The sequence below is a fragment of the Gorilla gorilla genome, chromosome 2, assembly GCF_029281585.2.
Source record: "Gorilla gorilla gorilla isolate KB3781 chromosome 2, NHGRI_mGorGor1-v2.1_pri, whole genome shotgun sequence".
NCBI lineage: Eukaryota > Metazoa > Chordata > Mammalia > Primates > Hominidae > Gorilla > Gorilla gorilla.
Genome location: NC_086017.1, coordinates 131,493,094 through 131,511,712, shown reverse-complemented (window position 1 = coordinate 131,511,712; position 18,619 = coordinate 131,493,094). Strand labels below are relative to the sequence as shown.

At 41.7% G+C, this 18,619-nt stretch overlaps 1 protein-coding gene across 1 annotated transcript in view; it reads left to right on the top strand.

Annotated features, from left to right (window-relative positions):
* HGD (homogentisate 1,2-dioxygenase) overlaps positions 1-18,297 on the top strand; it is a 54,028-nt gene extending 35,731 nt beyond the window's left edge. The window contains exons 9-14 of the mRNA XM_019024678.4: positions 153-252; positions 2,076-2,200; positions 4,826-4,930; positions 7,933-8,059; positions 13,159-13,340; positions 17,940-18,297. Coding sequence (XP_018880223.1) covers positions 153-252; positions 2,076-2,200; positions 4,826-4,930; positions 7,933-8,059; positions 13,159-13,340; positions 17,940-18,089 — 789 coding nt within the window. The 3' untranslated portion in view covers positions 18,090-18,297. The remainder of the gene's footprint in view (positions 1-152; positions 253-2,075; positions 2,201-4,825; positions 4,931-7,932; positions 8,060-13,158; positions 13,341-17,939) is intronic.
* The last annotated feature ends 322 nt before the right edge of the window (positions 18,298-18,619 follow it).

Genomic DNA, 18,619 nt, shown 5'->3' with positions numbered 1-18,619 from the left:
CAGTTTTTCATGTTTGCTCTGGTCACCTCCCAAGCAGCTCAACAAACAAGAGCTTTACTTTTGCATGTGGGATGGGCTATGGCTCTGGGCAGCTTCTTTATAACTACAGCTGTGATTTCAGAGGGCACACCAGTGTCTGCTTTCCATTCCAGAGAGGAATGCGGTTCAGCATAGATGTCTTTGAGGAGACCAGGGGCTACATCTTGGAGGTCTATGGTGTCCACTTTGAGTTACCTGACCTTGGACCAATTGGTAAATCTTCATTACAAGCCTCTAAGCCTCGCTTGAGATGTAGGACTCAGATAATTGCATGAAAGTTAAACATCCTTCTCCCTTCGCTGTCTCACTCAAACTTCCACTTTTCTCTCTAGACAAATTCTTCTCTAGACCAAGTGTCTTCCCAGAAAATATATGCAAAACAGAAAGCAACCCAAACCAATCCATTATAAATCTCTCTAGAATAGTATATAGACATTGGAGATAAAGACGGCATGTAATAGATTTCTGGTTGCATAGTGTGTACAGGAAAGAATATAGAAGTTTGGGTTACTGTGGGCTCGGGTCACCAGAAACAGCTCCACAGAAGAGATGAGAATTTGACTAATTCTTTATGAAAAGTTGAGGAGAGTAAAGAGGAAAGGGAACAGCTTTGCAAAAGCATACAAGTGAGAATGAGCTTTGTGATTAGGAGGAAGATATTTTTGTTAAGTCAGTGAGATTTATAATGGATTGGTTTGGGATGCTTTTTGTTTTGCATATTGTATAAAGTGGGAAGGCCATAAAAATGCCCTGGGCTGTATTCCTATGGAAAGGAGGGATGGACTGGGTGACACATAGTCTATGAACCTCTGTGTACACCCCACCAAATCCACACACTTAGCAGCCAAAAAAGCACATCACTCAGTGCTATGAACGATCTAGAAACCACACCCCAGGAGGCAGATTGAAACATTTCCAAAGTGAACCAAGGTCTCCACAGCCCCATTCTTCTGGCAAGCTGGAGGAAGTGAAAATGTTAGGAGGGGTTGTTCTCAAACTGTCTCTTGGATTGAAAGAAATGGCTGGGAAAATTGGCCCTTGGTTTACTCTTTGGTCACATCTCCCAATTCTTCCCTTCCTTGTCAACAGCTTTTTAGATCAAACAGGGACAGGCCAGTGTGCGCCTTCTGGTCAACTCCTCTGAGGAATCCAAATATGCAGAGGAAGGTGGGAGGCAGCAAGAGGCAGCTGGAGCCGTGGTGGGCCGTCTGTCATCCTGTTCACCACCCACTCTTCCCACTCTGCTCTGGCTTCCTGCTGCTCTATAGTCAGCATAGCCTCCAGGTTCCGTGGAACATGTACCCTCTGGAAAATATCTATAATTTGCTAACCAGCCGGGGGCTTATTTTTTTAAGCCCAGGAGCTGGAAATGATAAAACACTCCTCAGCTCGCTCCTCTCAGAGTTAAATTGTTTTTGCACTTAAGTTTTTCATGTTTGGTCTTTTGATTTATTTCCTTTCTCTGGAGGAAACACTCACTCCTAAGCAAAGGTAAGCAGGCAGGTCCTAAATACTTCTTCCTGAGTGGCAGACAGGGTTTTTCAGGCTGGAGAGCCGTTTTCAGACTGGAATCTGAGTTCTGTCTAGGGAGCAGAGGCATGCCTTAGGCAACAGCGTGTAACCCTTTCTATCTGAGATCAAGGACTGTCAATGACTTCTAGAATATTCAAGGGTTCCTTCAAAAGAAAAAGTTCTGGAGTTCTATCAGATCTTCCCTTTTCCTCTTTTCAGTTCTCTTTCTCTCTTCCCTTCCCCTCACCTGTAGTGATAAGATAATGCATATAAGATGGTTTTGTTAACCATAGTCACTCCACAACCTTAGAAAGTAATGCTGGTTTTTGTGAATTTTTTTCTGACCAGATTCCTTGGGTCTTCCTAAAAGGTACCAGACTGGAAATGCAGTGAATCTTTGAGCAATGAAAGCAATTTGTGGAGTAGCTTTTGACATGAAAGAAAGCCTTTCTCTTCATGCAACCATGGGCATCTTTCCTATGTTTTGGAAGTTTCTAAAAGACTTTTGGGTTACTGTGTTCTAGGGGCCAATGGCTTGGCCAATCCTCGTGATTTCTTGATACCCGTTGCCTGGTATGAGGATCGCCAAGTACCAGGTGGTTACACGGTCATTAATAAATACCAGGGCAAGCTGTTTGCCGCCAAACAGGTAAAGTAAAAGGGTTGGCAGGCAAGGGAGGAAATGAAGAGTGATTGAGCACTTACTGATTGCCAAGGCGAGTGTTACAAACTTTACATATATCCTTTCGTTGTTATCATACCGCTATGGCACTACAAATAAAGCAAATAGTTCTAGTAGTCAATGATACTTTCATAGTCATGGAAAAGGCCAGTAATGATAAATAATTTACCAATTTCACAGTAAGTGGCAGAACCAGAATTTGAAACCATATCTGTCTGACTCCAAAGGTTGTGCCCTTTCTACTCACCAAGCAATGAAAATATTAGCAATATGTAGGTTTCTATAAGTGGTATGGAAAACATAATATATGGGCAGCATAATATGTTCTGAAGAGTAAATGAGTTAACAGGTCAGCCAAGATTTATACTTTCCAATACCACCCTATTTCAAATACAAGCAATTCTACAAAACAAGTAGAATTCAGTTAATTAGCTTGGCTTGGTTTGTACCACCAGTCTGGCAATTCAGGACACAAGCAAAGGCACAGATATTAATAAATAATAATAACAACAATGTAATATGGACTCTATAACATAATATATTACTAAATGTACTGAATATATATTAGAATAAAATAATCATATAATAAGAAGAACCCAAAGATCTCTTCTGTTTAGCATTATTTGTTTGCTTCATTTTGTTTATTTGACTTATTCCTTATATTTTCCAAGGTATGTTATTCTTCTTAGGCAGCATCTAGAGATAATGCCAACCAGCCGAGGCCAACCAGTTTGGCACTTAAAATTAACCCCTGAAGCAGACATATTGTTATTCTCTTATTCTCTGGGTCAAGGTCTCTCAAAATTCGGGGGCTATTTGCATCAGAAATCCTCAAGGAGGCTTGTTTAAAATTCAGATCCTAGGCTGGGCATGGTGGTTCATGCCTGTAATCCCAGCAGTTTGGGAGGCCAAAGCAGGCGGATCACCTGAGGTCAGGAATTCAACACCAGCCTGGCCAACATGGCGAAACCCTGTCTCTACCAAAAATACAAAAATTAGCCAGACGTGGTGGTGCACACCTGTAATCCTAGCTACTTGGGAGGCTGGGGCAGGAGAATCGCTTGAACCCAGGAGGTGGAGGTTGCAGCGAGCCAAGATCATGCCATTGCACTCCAGCCCGGTCGACAGAGCAAGACTTCCTCTCAAAAAAAGTGCAGATCCTTAGATACTACTCTAGCCTTGCAAAAAATGATAAGCTTTGGAGATGGGACATGGAAACCTACATTCATTTTAAGCATGTTCCCCAGATCATTGTTTACATACAATTGTTAAAGAACCACAATTCTAGAAGCAGCCAGTAGCTCCTCCGAAAGGTTTGCACTTTCCAAGTGGACCCTGTGCTGGTTATTTTCTGTGTGAGTCCCCACTGATCCATTCTCCCTCTTTGCCATGATCTGTGCCCTGGAAGGTTGACTGTATCACCCGGGCTCCCTAGCCAGCTGGCTTCTGTTGGGTTCAACCCACAGGAAACTACAAGGCAGGAGGAAAGACAAATTGGGATATTTCTTCCCCTGCTTCCTCGCTGTTTAGAACTGTGTTTCTGACAGTAGCTGCATCCCCCATATGACCTCAGTTCTTGTTGGGTAGCCCTAGTGGTGGGCTGGAGCTGATTCATAGTGACTTGCAAAAGCTGATATGCACACTTCTGTCCAACTGTGTATTTGTTGATGTCATACTGGTAGCTAGAAAATCATCATGGTGAGACTATATACACCTTAGAAATCAGTAAACACTATATGTCAATGCTTTATATATTTTTTTCAGAGCGCTAGTTGTTAAATATTTACCAGCACACCACTGGGTAACACCCTTCTTTATAATTCTAGCTCTTGCTGAAGTCCTATAACAATATTTCCCTCCTCATTCCACATGCCCAGGAATAGCAGTGTCTTCCCGCTATTGCTAGGCTCAGATACCTCAACATTTCTAGTCATTCCAGTTAACCCTAACCACGCCTCTATGAGTAGCGCCTTCATTAAAATCTTTAGCGCTTTCAGACCCATAGATACAGAAGGGACCACCTTCCTATAGCAAGACACTGATCCTCTTCTACCCCAGGACAGGACCAGGAAGTATTATGTTAGGATTGCTCTGAAATCTCAAGTCCTTGGAGTTGGAACTTTTAGAGGCCTTCTCCCCTCTCCTGGACTCACCAACCCAGGCACTGTGTCTATTGCAAGCTCCTCTAGGCTGAAATTACCTGGAGAAGCATCACAGCAGGTACTCTCTGTTCCAGGAAACAGAAGGTAGCCCAGATTGTTTGAGAACTGCTGACATCCACAGATCCTCACAGTTAGGTTAAAAATTGTTGAAAAGGCACTACTTGGAGAATGTGCTGTGTTTCTGCTGCATGTGTGATCAGAAGGCAGCTGCAGCTTATGAACCAGAAAAATAGGGTTAGTGGCTAAGTAGAGGGTGTGTGGAGCAACCACAAAATGATTCAGGGTTATACTTCTCCCAAAGGACAGTAAAATTAAATCGAGAACAAAATCAAATCAAAAGAAGAGAGAGGTATGCTCAGTACATATTGTGGGATAACAGCTACAAAAGCATTAGATGGTAAAATTATCCTTTCCTGCTTTTTGTGTTTAGGATGTCTCCCCGTTCAATGTTGTGGCCTGGCACGGGAATTATACACCCTACAAGTACAACCTGAAGAATTTCATGGTTATCAACTCAGTGGCCTTTGACCATGCAGTAAGTCTGAACCCTGTAGGGGCCTTGGGATGAGGCAACGCTTGGGTGGGAGGGGTCCACAGTAGACCCCTGACATTTACAGATCTAACATTTCCAATGTCACCGTTGGAAGCCCTAGATATAGTCATTTGTCCTTTGGTGAAGGAGTAAATAACACAGCTAGTAGGGAAGCGAAGCCAGATACTCAACATTCCACTGTGAACACAGCTTCATTCTCTACAGAACATTGGTGATACTCTGACTTGTATTTGCCAAACTAAGTGGATAAACACTTAGTTTCTTTGTGGAAAATTTATCCCCCAAAACAACCAAGTGTTAATGTCGGTGGTAGAATGAGGAGAAAGGAACTTTATGAATTTGGAGAAGTCTCTGACCCCACAACTCTCAAGAGCCTCCTCTATGATCTCTGACTTCTCACCCCAGTGCCTTCATTCCTGGCTGTATTTGGCAGTGACAGAGTGAACAGCCCACTTCTAAAGTTACTCATAACTTTCAGTGCTTGAGTTTAAACCAAAGAAATTCTAGAGCATGAACTTGGTCATATTTTTCACTCAGTTCGGAGGCCACAAATGGTCTCTGGTCTACAGTGCAGGCTCCCAAGACCCTACATTCTTAATAAAGTGGTGTTTCTGAGACCCCGGGGGGCCGTTCATTTTGCAGCTCACTTCATAAGAGATGAACCTAACCCACAGGCTGGAAGGATAATTAGAGCAGAAGTCAGAGACTCAGAGGCAAAAGGATTATCGTGAGCCAGTTCAGTTTATCTCTGGGGGGACAAAACTACCTCTCCAAACAGCAGCAACTCTTAATAAAAGCAAAGGGGAAAAGAAAAGTGAGACATCAGACCCCAAACAAACAGCACGAAAAAGGATCCTGAGACACTGATAAAGCTTTATTTGTGATTCACTACCTTTGCTTTAATAGTTTCAGATCATGTCCCATGACAGTTGAAGAAATGTCAATTCTCACAGCAATAAGGGTTGGGTTTATTTTTATTTGAATTTACACAGATGCGATCTTCTCTGTATTGCTGCAATAGTTATTTTTCCAAAATTCAGTTCTGATCATGCCACCACTGTCTTCATTAGAAAGCCTTTGCAGGCTTCCCATGGCTTAGGATTAAGTCTGCACTCTGAAGCGTGGTGTTTGATGCTCTTCACCATCTGTCCCTGGACTCATTTTCCAGTATCACCTCTTGCCCCTCTCCCTTCTGTCAATGCACTGGGGTTTTAGCCTTCTCTCCTCTTAACAAAATCTCTGTGCACTTTGATGTGTTTTCAGTGATTAAAAGGTCATTTCCCTTCCTTCCCACTTCCTTAGTCCTCCCTCCCTCCCTCCCTTTTTCCCCCATCCCCCCCACTTCCTTCCTTCCTTTTTTTTTTTTTAACTTTTATTTTAGGTTCAAGGGTACATATGCTCCTTCCTTCCTTCCTTCTTTCCTTCCTTCCTTCCTTTCTCTCTCTCTCTTTCTTTCTTTCTGTTCATTCTTGAAGACCTACCTCAAATGTCACCTCCTCTTTGAAGCCTTCCTTGACCCTTTCAGGTAGAATTAGCTGCCCAACCCCCACCCCACAATTAATGCTAAAGAAGCAGGGAATCGATCCCCATGATCTTTGAATCTCCAGACTCTTACATGGCATCTGAAAGGGAACATGATTGTTGATTTCAATTAAATTGAATCTCAACCTTCTCACTAAAGAATTCTGAAGACTTTTAAAAAGTATAATTTCATCCCTCAACCTATCCCATCTCTACACTACCACTATGAAGACTATGGATGTAAATGTTGTGTTTTAGACCTGAAAGTCAAACAAAGGTAGGAAAGCAATGAACCACTTCTCAGACTTTTCTGCCAATGGATACAATCTGGAATCTCCGTATTCTCCCAAAGAGGAGCACATCTACACCAAAACTTGGATTTTGCTTTATTTCTATTTCTACTTTGCTCTGAGCATCCCTTCTGCTGCACATCTCAGCTGTAGTCAACTTGATCTGAGGTTGAGAAGCAGGCACCGTTGGTTCTCAGACCCACGGGGTAATAAGTTGCATGTAATGTGGGCTCAGCAGGGTGAAAAAGCAGTTCAGAATCCTTTTAGCTGGTGTTAATTCATTTTGCCTCAAGCACAGCAAGAGGAAAAAGTCATATGAGTGATTATTGCACCTTGATGACAAGCCCAGACTTCTGTTGTTTGATCAGAAATTAGGCTGTCCGTTTGCAGCAACATGGATGCAGCTGGAAGCCACAATCCTAAGCAAATTAATGCAGGAATAGAAAACCAACTTCTGCATGTTTTCACTTATAAGTGGGAGCTAAACATTGAGCACCCATGGACATAAACATGAGAAAAACAGACACTGGAGACTACTAGAAGGGGGAGGGTGAAAAAACCACCTATTGGATACTATGCTCACTACCTGGGTGATGGGATCCTGTATTAGTCCATTTTCATACTGCTATGAAGAAATACCAGAGACTGGGTACTTTATAAAGAAAAAGGGGTTTAACGTATCCACAGTTCCACATGGCTGGGGAGGCCTCACAATCATGGTGGAAGGCGAAGGAGGAGCAAAAGCATGTCTTACATGGAGGCAATCAAGAGACCATGTGTTGGGGAACTGCCCTTTATAAAACCATCGGATCTTGTGAGACTTATTCACTATCATGAGAACAGCATGGGAAAAACCTGCCCCCATGATTCAGTTACCTCCCACCGGGTCCTTCTCACAACATGTGGGGATTATGGAAGCTACAATTCAGGATGAGATTTGGGTGGGGACACAATCAAACCATATCAGATCCCTACCCCAAACCTCAGTATCACACAATATACCCATGTAACAAAACTGCATATGTGTCCCTCTATCTAAATTAAAAGTTGAATAAAAATAAATAAAAAATTAGAATGTCACTTGCAAACACCTTCATGTATGCATGAAATGTGTGTCATTGTCCAGTCACTTCCCTTGCATCATGCGTTCATTCTCTCCTTGTGTGTTCACAGGACCCATCCATTTTCACAGTATTGACTGCTAAGTCTGTCCGCCCTGGAGTGGCCATTGCTGATTTTGTCATCTTCCCACCTCGATGGGGGGTTGCTGATAAGACCTTCAGGCCTCCTTATTACCATAGTAAGTCTCTCTTTCACCAAGCCACATTTGCAAGCCAAAGAGACAACAAAGCAGTGAGCCCTACACATTGGGAATAATGCCTGGGTTATTTCTGGACACCCACGATGGCATGAATTCAGGATCCTGCCGCACAAGGCCTAGTGCTGATCCCCAAGCTTTAATCTCTTTAAGGGATGGTAGTTGTGTTAGTCCATTCTTCGTTGCTATAAAGGAATACCTGAGGCTACTTAATTTATAATGAAAAGAGGTTCATTTGACTCGTGGTTATGCAGGCTGTACAAGCAGCATGGTGCTGGCATCTGTTTCTAATGAGGCCTCAGGAAATACAATCATGGTGGCAGGCAAGAGGGAAGCTGGCATATCACATGATGAGAGCAAGCAAGAGAAAGGAGGAAGTCCCAGCTTCTTTTGAACAGCCAAACCCCATGTGAACTCATAGAGTGAGAACTCACTCATAACCGTCATGATGGCACCAAGCCATTTATGAGGGATCTGCCTCCATTACCCAAACACCTCAAAGCAGGCCCCACCTCCAACACTGGGGATCACATTTCAACAGGAGAGTTGGAGGGAACATACATCCAAACTATATCAACAGTGATGCATTGACTCTGAGCCTAGTTCCCAGTTTCTCTGTCCCTGTAAGAGGCAGAAAGGCTGGTAAAGTTTAGAAGCCTTGTTAGAAAGGCTTCTAAACAAGTTTCCTCACATTTTAGATGTTTCCTTTTGGGGAATACTGGGGAGGTTGTTAGTTAGTCTGTTGTTTTGGGAAAGTTCATCACCTAAGTCTGGTTCAGAGAACCAGAGAAATAAAAAGAGAGAGACAGAGAGATAGAAATGTGCCTTCTCCAATTATTTTGGCAGGGCAAAGCAGACTGCAGCCTGCATTAAGGAATGGACTCTATTCTGGAAAGAGTTTCTGCAGAACATTTGTTGCCTAGTACAAGACCTAACAAATCTACTATTTTTATTTTATTAATATTATTATTCTTAGCACCTAATAATTATTGTCCAATTTCTATGGCTCCGTTACAAGTTTTTTAAAAAACTAACTCATGAAGTGTTTATAATACTTGTAAGAGACAGGTAGTATTATTGTCCCCCCCCCTTTTTTTTTTTTTTTTGTCAGAAAATTAAACTGACACAAGAGGGATTAAGTAACTCTCTCAAGGACTCACAGCAAGTTAAGTGTAGAGTCAGGATTTAATTGCAGGCTGTCTGATACCAGAGCAAACACTCATGACCACTAACTGGTATGGCTAGCATAGTGCCTGATATATAGCATGCTTTTAATAAATATTTATTTAATAAGTGAATGCATCAACAAGAATAAATAAAGTACTTCATGGCTGTACTTAATGAGGTTGACATTTTTAATTGTGCAATAGCTAACTGAAAATCCAATCAAAGGTCAATGTGCAATTCTACTTCCTGGAGTGTGCAATTTTTTGTACATAGAGTTCTGGAAAGACTCTAAGAGGCATTCCACCTGGAACATTCTAGAAAACAAATTCCTTTCTTTAGTAAACTCCAGGGCCTTCTGTTTATAGTAGGTCCCTCTCTATATATACCAGTTCCCAGGTGTCAGGGCTCAACAGAACACAACAGTGCACTGAATGGCCAATTTAGCTATTTTATAGCATCAGGAATGAAGGCCCTTAGGATGGACGTAGGCCACTCCATGGTCAAATGCCAGCATCCCCCTTTTCAGATGGCACCATCCATGGTAGAGAAAAGAAAACAATCAGTTACCATGGCAAAGACACCAGCTATTTTGTGAATAGCATCATAAGTCGTTTCTAAAAACTGTGAAGCCTACTAAAGACTCTAACTTTTCTCCTCCTGGAAGTTAGTGACCTAGAGGACCTGTTGTCAGGGAGAGAAAATTGCCCTGGCTTATAGTCTGTACTTCGCATGCTACTCCTTAATAATTCATCATTTCACTCTTGTTCTTGTATTGAGGTTACTCTGTGTGCCTGTAGTGGTTCTTACATTTTACCATGTGTCAGAGTCAGCTGGAAGGTTTATTAAAACACAGATTACTGGGCTCCATCCTCAGAATTTCTGCTTCAGTAGGTCTGGGATAGGACCTAAGAATTTGCATTTTTAGCAAGTTCCCACAAGTGATGCTGAATCTGCCTTTTTTTTTCTGAGACAGGGTCTCACTCTGTCACCCAGGCTGGAGTGCAGGTCGCACAATCTCAGCTCACTGCAACCTCCACCTCCCAGGTTCAAGTGATCCTCCCCGCTCAGTCTCCTGAGTAGCTTGGACCACAGGTGTGCACCACCACACCTGGCTTTTTTTTTTTTTTTTTTTTGTATTGTTAGTATAGACGGGGTCTTGCCATGTTGCCCAGGCTGGTCTTGAACTCCTAAACTCAAGCAATCCACCTGCCTTGACTTCCCAAAGTGCTGGGATTACAGGCATGAGCCACCGTGGCTGGCCAGAATCTACATTTTTCACTGGCAAGTCAGGGGATTCTGATGAAGGAGGTTTACAGACTGCTTGTTGAGAAATACTGGCCTAGGGTGTGTCCCCATCCCTAGGTGGAGGAATAATAGAGTCATCTGATTTAGACAAGTTTGCTACTGTGCTATAGGGTCTCAACCCACTCCTTAATTTTTATTTGTAGTTCAGACTTGCTGACACAAATAACCTTGAGAGATGCCTCCTATAGTTTTTTAATGACTCTCAAAGTAAATTTGGCCCCAGGGTAGATCTTATAAAGGTATGGGTACCCTGAGTTCGTTGGAAAAAACCACAGAACCCTAGGTTAGAAATGAGTTTTCCAGAGATATTAAAAATATTGCCTTGGCCATACTCAAAGTCTTTGCTGCTTTGATGTGACTTTATTATAACAGAAAATGGAGAATTATTTCTATAGAAATATTGCCTCCAGTCATCTTAATGTGCCTTAGTCAACTAGATTCAGCCTTTTTTTTTTTTTTTTTTTTTTTTTGAGACGGAATCTCGCTCTGTCGCCCAGGCTGGAGTGCAGTGGCACCATCTCGGCTCACTGCAAGCTCTGCCTCCCGGGTTCATGCTGTTCTCCTGCCTCAGCCTCCTGAGTAGCTGGGACTACAGGCGCCCGCTACCACGCCCGGCTAATTTTTTGTATTTTTAGTAGAGACGGGGTTTCACCATGTTGGCCAGGATGGTCTCGATCTCTTGACCTCATGATCCACCCGCCTCGGCCTCCCAAAGTGCTGGGATTACAGGCGTGAGCCACCGAGCCCAGCCTAGATTCAGCTTTAATCAGAAAGGCAAGGTCTATCCTCCCACTGTCCTTTGAAATATAGAAAATGATATAGAAATGTCATCACCAAGCTCACTGCTATCTAAATTCATATTCAGATCAAAGCTGAATTCTATTTTGCTGTCTTCTTAAAATTAAGCCATGAAGGTGACCCTGAGGACACATACTAGAGCAAGGAGCTTGACACCAAATTTAAGTCATGAGCTGAACTGTTTTTAAAACATAGACAATTTATGCTTACATTTGCTTCTTTTTCTGTATTTCCACTTCATAGAGAAACAAGTAGAACTATGATCTGGGTCTCACCTCTTCAGCAGGAGCTCACACACTCTCACTCACTTTGTAGGGGCCTGCAGTAGCTTTCTGTTTCTGAGCAGGGTGGGTGTGGCTGCTTAGTCAATTATAAAAGCATTTGGCACTTGGTTATACCGCACATGTAAGCAAGAAGGGCAGGCATGTATCATGTCCAGTGTTTGATTTTGTAAGGGTTGCCACTGCCACATCTCTCTATTCTGTCCTTGGTTTGCACTCTCAGTACTCTCACAGGACAGACTATGAGTAGCTTTAAAGGCTATGTTGTTGTTGTTGTTAATTATTTCTTTTTTAAGTAGCTTTAAAAGCTATTTCTTATTCATCTCTGTCTCATGTTACCCAGCACATATCTAATTATATGTGCTGGCTAACTGGATGGGCAGATGGGTGAAGTGGGAAAAGGACAGATGAATGAATGGGTAAGTAGATGTGTGGTTTGAGATGCAAAGGCACTTAAATTTGCCCAGGTGTTATATTTCTTTAATTCCTGCTCTATTGTATTGCTACTCTAATAAAGAGCTTTATTTCAATAGAAGCATAAGATTGGAAGAGTGGAAGCATGGTGATTTTTGTTAAATTTTGTGTGACTCTAGAAAGCACAACTAGGACCAATGAATTTAACTCATACAAAAGCAAATTTCCATTTAATATAAGAACTTTCTTACACACAGAGCTCTTCAATAATATGATATGCTTTGTAGAGTGGAGAGCTTCCATTCACATCCAGGCAGAGCCCAGGAGGTAATCAGTCAGGAAAGATATAGAAATTTCTTCTACATTGAGTAGAAGTAAGGATCCCTTCCAATTTCAAGATTTAGGACTCTATGAATAGGGTATCAATGGAACTAGAAAAAATAAAAACAAATCCAAAAGACATTCTGAAGAACAGAAAAACAAGAGGATAACAGATTCATCTATAGAAGATAATATTTGTTATAATAAATAGCATTTATGGTCTGTTTTATACACATACCAAGATTCTTTCACACAGATTATCATTTGATAATGGACTTTAAATGTGGGGTTCTTTTCATTACAGTATCATCCATCAAAACCACACACCCTCAATCTAAGCCTTCTAGATTGGGAATTAGAAATATGGTGTTGCTGTGTCCTACAGTGGAGCTACTTGGGAAAGGGTTATGATCTGGGAGATAAGATAACTTTGATACAGGGCTCGTAAGCTTAGATGATAGAGTACATTCACTCTCTATTATGACTAGTATTTTAATTATTATTATCTTCTCTGGGCCCTGATTTTCTTTAGATCTAGCCTGATTCCTGTCAGAGAGTGGAACTCGAGACCTCTGATAATCCACACGGCCATGGAGTAGAGCTGTGCCTGCCAAGAATGCCAATATGAATGTTTTATGATTGTTCTTCTGTCAATCCATATTTTTTATTAATCCTATACAATTTACTAGTTTCTCCTGTGTTCTTGGAATTCTGCAGAAATAATGTTTAAGGGGTCTTTGTGTTTTACTGGTCTTGCCTTGGATAATAAAAATAATACTGCTTCAACCTTCCCAGGGAACTGCATGAGTGAGTTCATGGGACTCATCCGAGGTCACTATGAGGCAAAGCAAGGTGGGTTCCTGCCAGGGGGAGGGAGTCTACACAGCACAATGACCCCCCATGGACCTGATGCTGACTGCTTTGAGAAGGCCAGCAAGGCCAAGCTGGCACCTGAGAGGATTGCCGATGGCACCATGGTAAGTATGTTAACTGCCAGATTCCAGCGGCCTCTAAACTCCCCACCCTTGCTGAGAGGGGTGGCCATTTTTCATTTCTCCAAAGTCACAGAAGAGTCAAAAGAGGGAGAGTTAATGACTGCATAAGTATGTTTACATGTATATATACCCACATCCTTGTGTATATACTAGACTTCTATTGTGGTGGTGTAGAAAGATCGTTGGACTTGGAGTCAGACCTGGGTTCTGAGTTCAAGTCCCATCTCTTAGTTCCTATGGGATCTTGAACAACTCACTTAGCTTCTCTGTGCTTCATTTTCCCCATCTACAAAATGGGTATAGTATCCAACCCAGCAGATGGCTATGAGTTAACCTAACAGACTGTCCAACACTATTCAAATGTAAGGGAACATTATTAATACTATGTGAAGCCTCTTCCTGTATCCATATGCAGCCCTGGGCATATGCTATGTCTCAGAGTCTTCTGCGTTTTGAAGTAATCCTCCAGGGCCACAGTAGTAGCGGAGGCAGGATCTCACCTTCAGCACATGTTTCAAGCCAAGGAGGGTCAAAAAGCCCTTGCTTCACTATAGTCAGGGCTTGTGAGAAGCAATTCTCAGCTATTTTTTGCATTTTCCTTTGCTCTGCTTTGGCTTGGATGCAACTGATGGGATTTAAAACCTGTTTTGTATTCTTCCTGTGTCAGGCTGTAAACATTGAGGCTGAACACAATTGCAGTTGGCTGCGGTGCTTGATTTTATTTTATTTTTGCATTCTTCGAGGTAGAGTTTATGGTCCACAGGGAGTAATTTTATGCTAAATCACATGCAAATTTGCTTTACTTTTTAAAATAAATGCCTTCAATGCTACCTGGTTTAAAATCTATGGCAGAGACCTGCCTGCTTCATGCTTGCAAACTACCTAAACAGTGAGCATTATCTGTCCATCTGTCCACTGCAGTTTGCTTTCAGTCCCAACCCTGGAGCCAGAGTTGGTGGAGCTCCTTTGCAAAAGGAGGGTGTACAGAGTCCCATTTGCTTGCTTTGGCTCTATTTCCCCTTTCAAGGGCCTCTATGGAGTTTCTGTAGAACCCCTACATCTCAAAGAGATGCAGTCTGGCAGTCTCAGTTAAGCTATTACCTCTGAAGTCTCCTGGAGATGCATTCCTGGAGGCTATTCCAGAGTTGCCGCTCAATAACCTTTGGTCCCCCAATTTGGCTTTGGGTGGTCAATGTTATAAGGGAGCTGTGTTTTACAACAGTGAGGCATAGGACACGGCTGTTTCTATGAGGAGCAATACTTTGAATTACTAGTGAGAAAGAGCTCTCCTATTAGGATGGGAGACCCTGGGTATCAAGGAGCCAGAATACCTGATGGCGGAGGGTCCAACATCTTACCTAGACCTAACTTTCAGCCGTCCTCACCATTTCCCATTATATAATTCAGACCCAGGTCTATCTACATGCCTTATCCTTATTCTTGTTTGGAGTGATTAACTTGGTACAATACCATCTTCAAAGTCAGCTGGGATGGGGCTTTTGTTAATCCAGCCAAATGGAGAGGCTTTTAAGAAGCAGTCAGCAAAGAGACAATAGCAATGGCCATAATGATCCTTGTATGTGAATAGTGCTTTTTAAAAATCTTTATTACTTATTATTTATTATTTTTATGGATACATAATAAGTATGTATATTTATGGGGTACATGAGATATTATGATACAGGCATATGATACGTAATAATCACATCAAGATAAATGGGGTATCCATTACCTCAAGCATTTATCCTTTGTGTTACAAACAATCCAATTATATTCTTTCAGTTATTTTAAAATGTGCAATTAAATTTTTATTGACTATGGTCACCCTGTTATGCTATCAAATGCTAGGTCTTATTCATTTTTTTCTTTTATTTCTTTATTTATTTTTAACTTTTATTTGAGGTTCAGGGGTACATGTGCAGATTTGTTATATAGGTAAACTGATGTCACAGGGGTTTATTGTACAGATTATTTCATCACTCGGGTACTAAACAGTACCCAATGGTTATTTTTTCTGATTCTCTCCCTCCTCCCACCCTCTATTCTCAAGTAGGCATCAGTGTCTGTTGTTCCCCTCTTTGTGTCCACGAGTTCTCATCATTTAGCTCCCATTTAGAAGTGAGAACATACAATATTTGGTTTTCTGTTCCTCTTAGTTTGCCAAGGATAATGGCCTCCAGCTCCATCGTGTTCCTGAGAAACACATGATCTTGTTCTTCTTTATGGCTGCATAGTATTCCATTATCTGTGTGTGTGTGTGTGTGTGTGTGTGTGTGTGTGTGTATGTATATATATATATATATAAAGCTCTTAAGTTTAATTAGATCCATTTGTCAATTTTTCTTTTGTTGCCAATTGCTTTTGATGTTTTTGTCATGAAATCTTTGCCCATGCCGATGTCCTGAATGGTATTGCCTAGGTCATCTTCCAGAGTTTTTATAGTTTGGGGCTTTATATTTAAGTCCTTAATCCATCATGAGTTGGTTTTTCTATATGGTGTATGGAAGCGGTCCAGTTTAAATCTTCTGCATATGACTAGCCAGTTGTCCCAGCACGATTTATTGAATAGATAGTCCTTTCCCCATTGCTTGTTTTTGTCAGCTTCATTGAAAATCGGATGGTTATAGGTGTGCGGCCTTATTTCTGGGCTCTCTATTCTGTTCCATTGGTCTATGTGCCTGTTTCTGTATCATTACCATGCTGTTTTGGTTACTGTAGCCTTGTAGTATACTTTGAAGTTGGGTAGCATGATGCCTCCTGCTTTGTTCTTTTTGCTTAGGATACCCTTGGGTATTTGGGCTCTTTTTTGGTTCCATATGAATTTTAAAATAGTCTTTCCTAGTTCTGTGAAGAATGTCGTTGGTCTTTTGATATGAACAGCGTTGAATCTTTACATTGCTTTGGATAGTATCATCATCTTAATGATGTTGATTCTTCCTACCCATGAGCATGGAAAGTTTTTCCATTTGTTTGTGTCTTCTCTGATTTCTTTGAGCAGTGTTTTGTAATTCTCATTATAGAGACCTTTCACCTCTCTGGTTAGGGGTATTCCTAGGTATTTTATTCTTTTTGTGGCAGTTGTGAATGGGATTGCATTCCTGATTTGGCTTTCAGCTTGACTGTTGTTGGTGTATAGGAATGCTAGTGATTTTTGTACATTGATTTTGTATCATGAACTTTGCTGAAAGTTGTTTATTGGTTGAAGGAGCTTTTGGGCTGAGACTATGGTGTTTTCTAGATATAGAATCAGGTCATCTGCAAACAGGGATAGGTTGACTTCTTCTCTTCTGGATGCACTTTATTTCTTTCTATTGCCTGATTACTCTTTGCCACGACTTCTAAGACTATGTTGAATTGGAGTGGTGAGAGAGAGCATCCTTGTCTTATGCTGGTTTTCAAAGGGAATGCTTCCAGCTTTTCCCCATTCAGTATGATGTCGGCTGTGGGTTTGTCATAGGTGGCTCTTATTATTCTGTGATGTGTTCTTTCAATGCCTAGTTTATTGAGAGTTTTTAACTTGAAGATATACTGAATTTTATTGAAAGCCTTTTCTGCATCTTGAATAGCACTGTATAACTTGCATAGCACTTCCATATGATCTCATCCAGTCTTCCCATCAAGCCTGTCACAGGAAGTCAGGCAGCGATACTCATATCCATTGTTTTAGACAAAAATAATTGAATGTATATTAGAGCCCAAACATTAATGTGGGTGCTTTGGGTTGTAGCACAAGATAATTCTATTATTTTCCTTTTGCCTGTCTGTATTATACAAATTTCCAAATGTGAGCATATAAGAATTGTAGGGTTTGGTTTTTGGGTTTTGTTTTGTTTTTAAAGCCACAGTGGATAAGAAAAGTCAGCAATTGATGAAGCTGTAATGTCTAAGATGCACAGAGTATTTACATATTCTTTCTGTTGTGGACAAAAACCTCCTGACAGTGCAACATCCACCATTCAGACACTTCTGAGATATGACTTTTAAAAGTGCTACAGCCATTCCTGCCATTTCCTTCACCTCCCTCTCCTCCCCACTCCCTTTTTCCCTTTTCCTAGCCTATCTCTTTGTCAGAGTCCTGAAAAGACAGGCTCAAATCCCAGTTCTGCCATGACTTGTCGCCTTAAGCTGGGAAACTTGTCGTTTCCCAGCTCTCAGCCTTAATTCCTCCTCTGCAAAATGGGAAGTATGACTTTCCTCACAAGGACATAGCTACAGTAAGTGAAGGCCCTCAGAAGATGGATATTCCCAGGATTCTCCCATGTCTGCCCTTGGATCTAGCAGACTTAGTTCCATAATACCATGAAGATAATTTGAAGCTTAAGGGCTGAATTTTATTTTACAGAATGAAACTTGAGGCCCTGAGAAGTTAAGGGTCTTGTACCAGGTCTCACCAGCTTACAAATGGTAGGACCAGAGCCACAACTCAGGGCTTGAGCCTGCTCTCCTCACCACTCTAGCACACAAATCTTTGATTTGTTATTGGAAGATTTCACCTACCCATACCTTCTGTTGACATCTAATCAAATGTGTTTATTATCTATCTCACCTCTTTTTTCTCATCCCCATCCTCACTTCCTCCAGGCATTTATGTTTGAATCATCTTTAAGTCTGGCGGTCACAAAGTGGGGACTCAAGGCCTCCAGGTGTTTGGATGAGAACTACCACAAGTGCTGGGAGCCACTCAAGAGCCACTTCACTCCCAACTCCAGGAACCCAGCAGAACCTAATTGAGACTGGAACATTGCTACCATAATTAAGAGTAGATTTGTGAAGATTTCTTCAGAATCTCATGCTTTCTGGTAGTATTGGAGGAGGGGTTTGGTTAAAATGAAAACTCACTTTTCATAGTCAAGTAACTCAGAACTTTTATGGAAACGCATTTGCAAAGTTCTATGGCTGTCACCTTAATTACTCAATAAACTTGCTGGTGTTCTGTGGACGTAGTGATTGGTCATAATCAAGTCTTCATGAGACAAACCTGGCAGGTCAGGTCAGTCTTGCTAAGATTGAACCAAGGCCCAGGGCCCTTTCCCTTGTGATTGGCCTGAAGGCCTTCATTCTAGGAGCACAAGTCCAGGCATATACTAGGTATCACAAGACCAGGCCATAAGGCCACACGTTAAGACCATGAGCTGAGACTGGAGGTATGGCAAAGCTCTTAGGAGCCAATCCAGACACGGGGAAATTTAGGGGATCATGAGTGCTCCAAATATCCAGCTTTCAATCGATGAGGAACCAGGCCAATAGGCTGTCTAATCTTG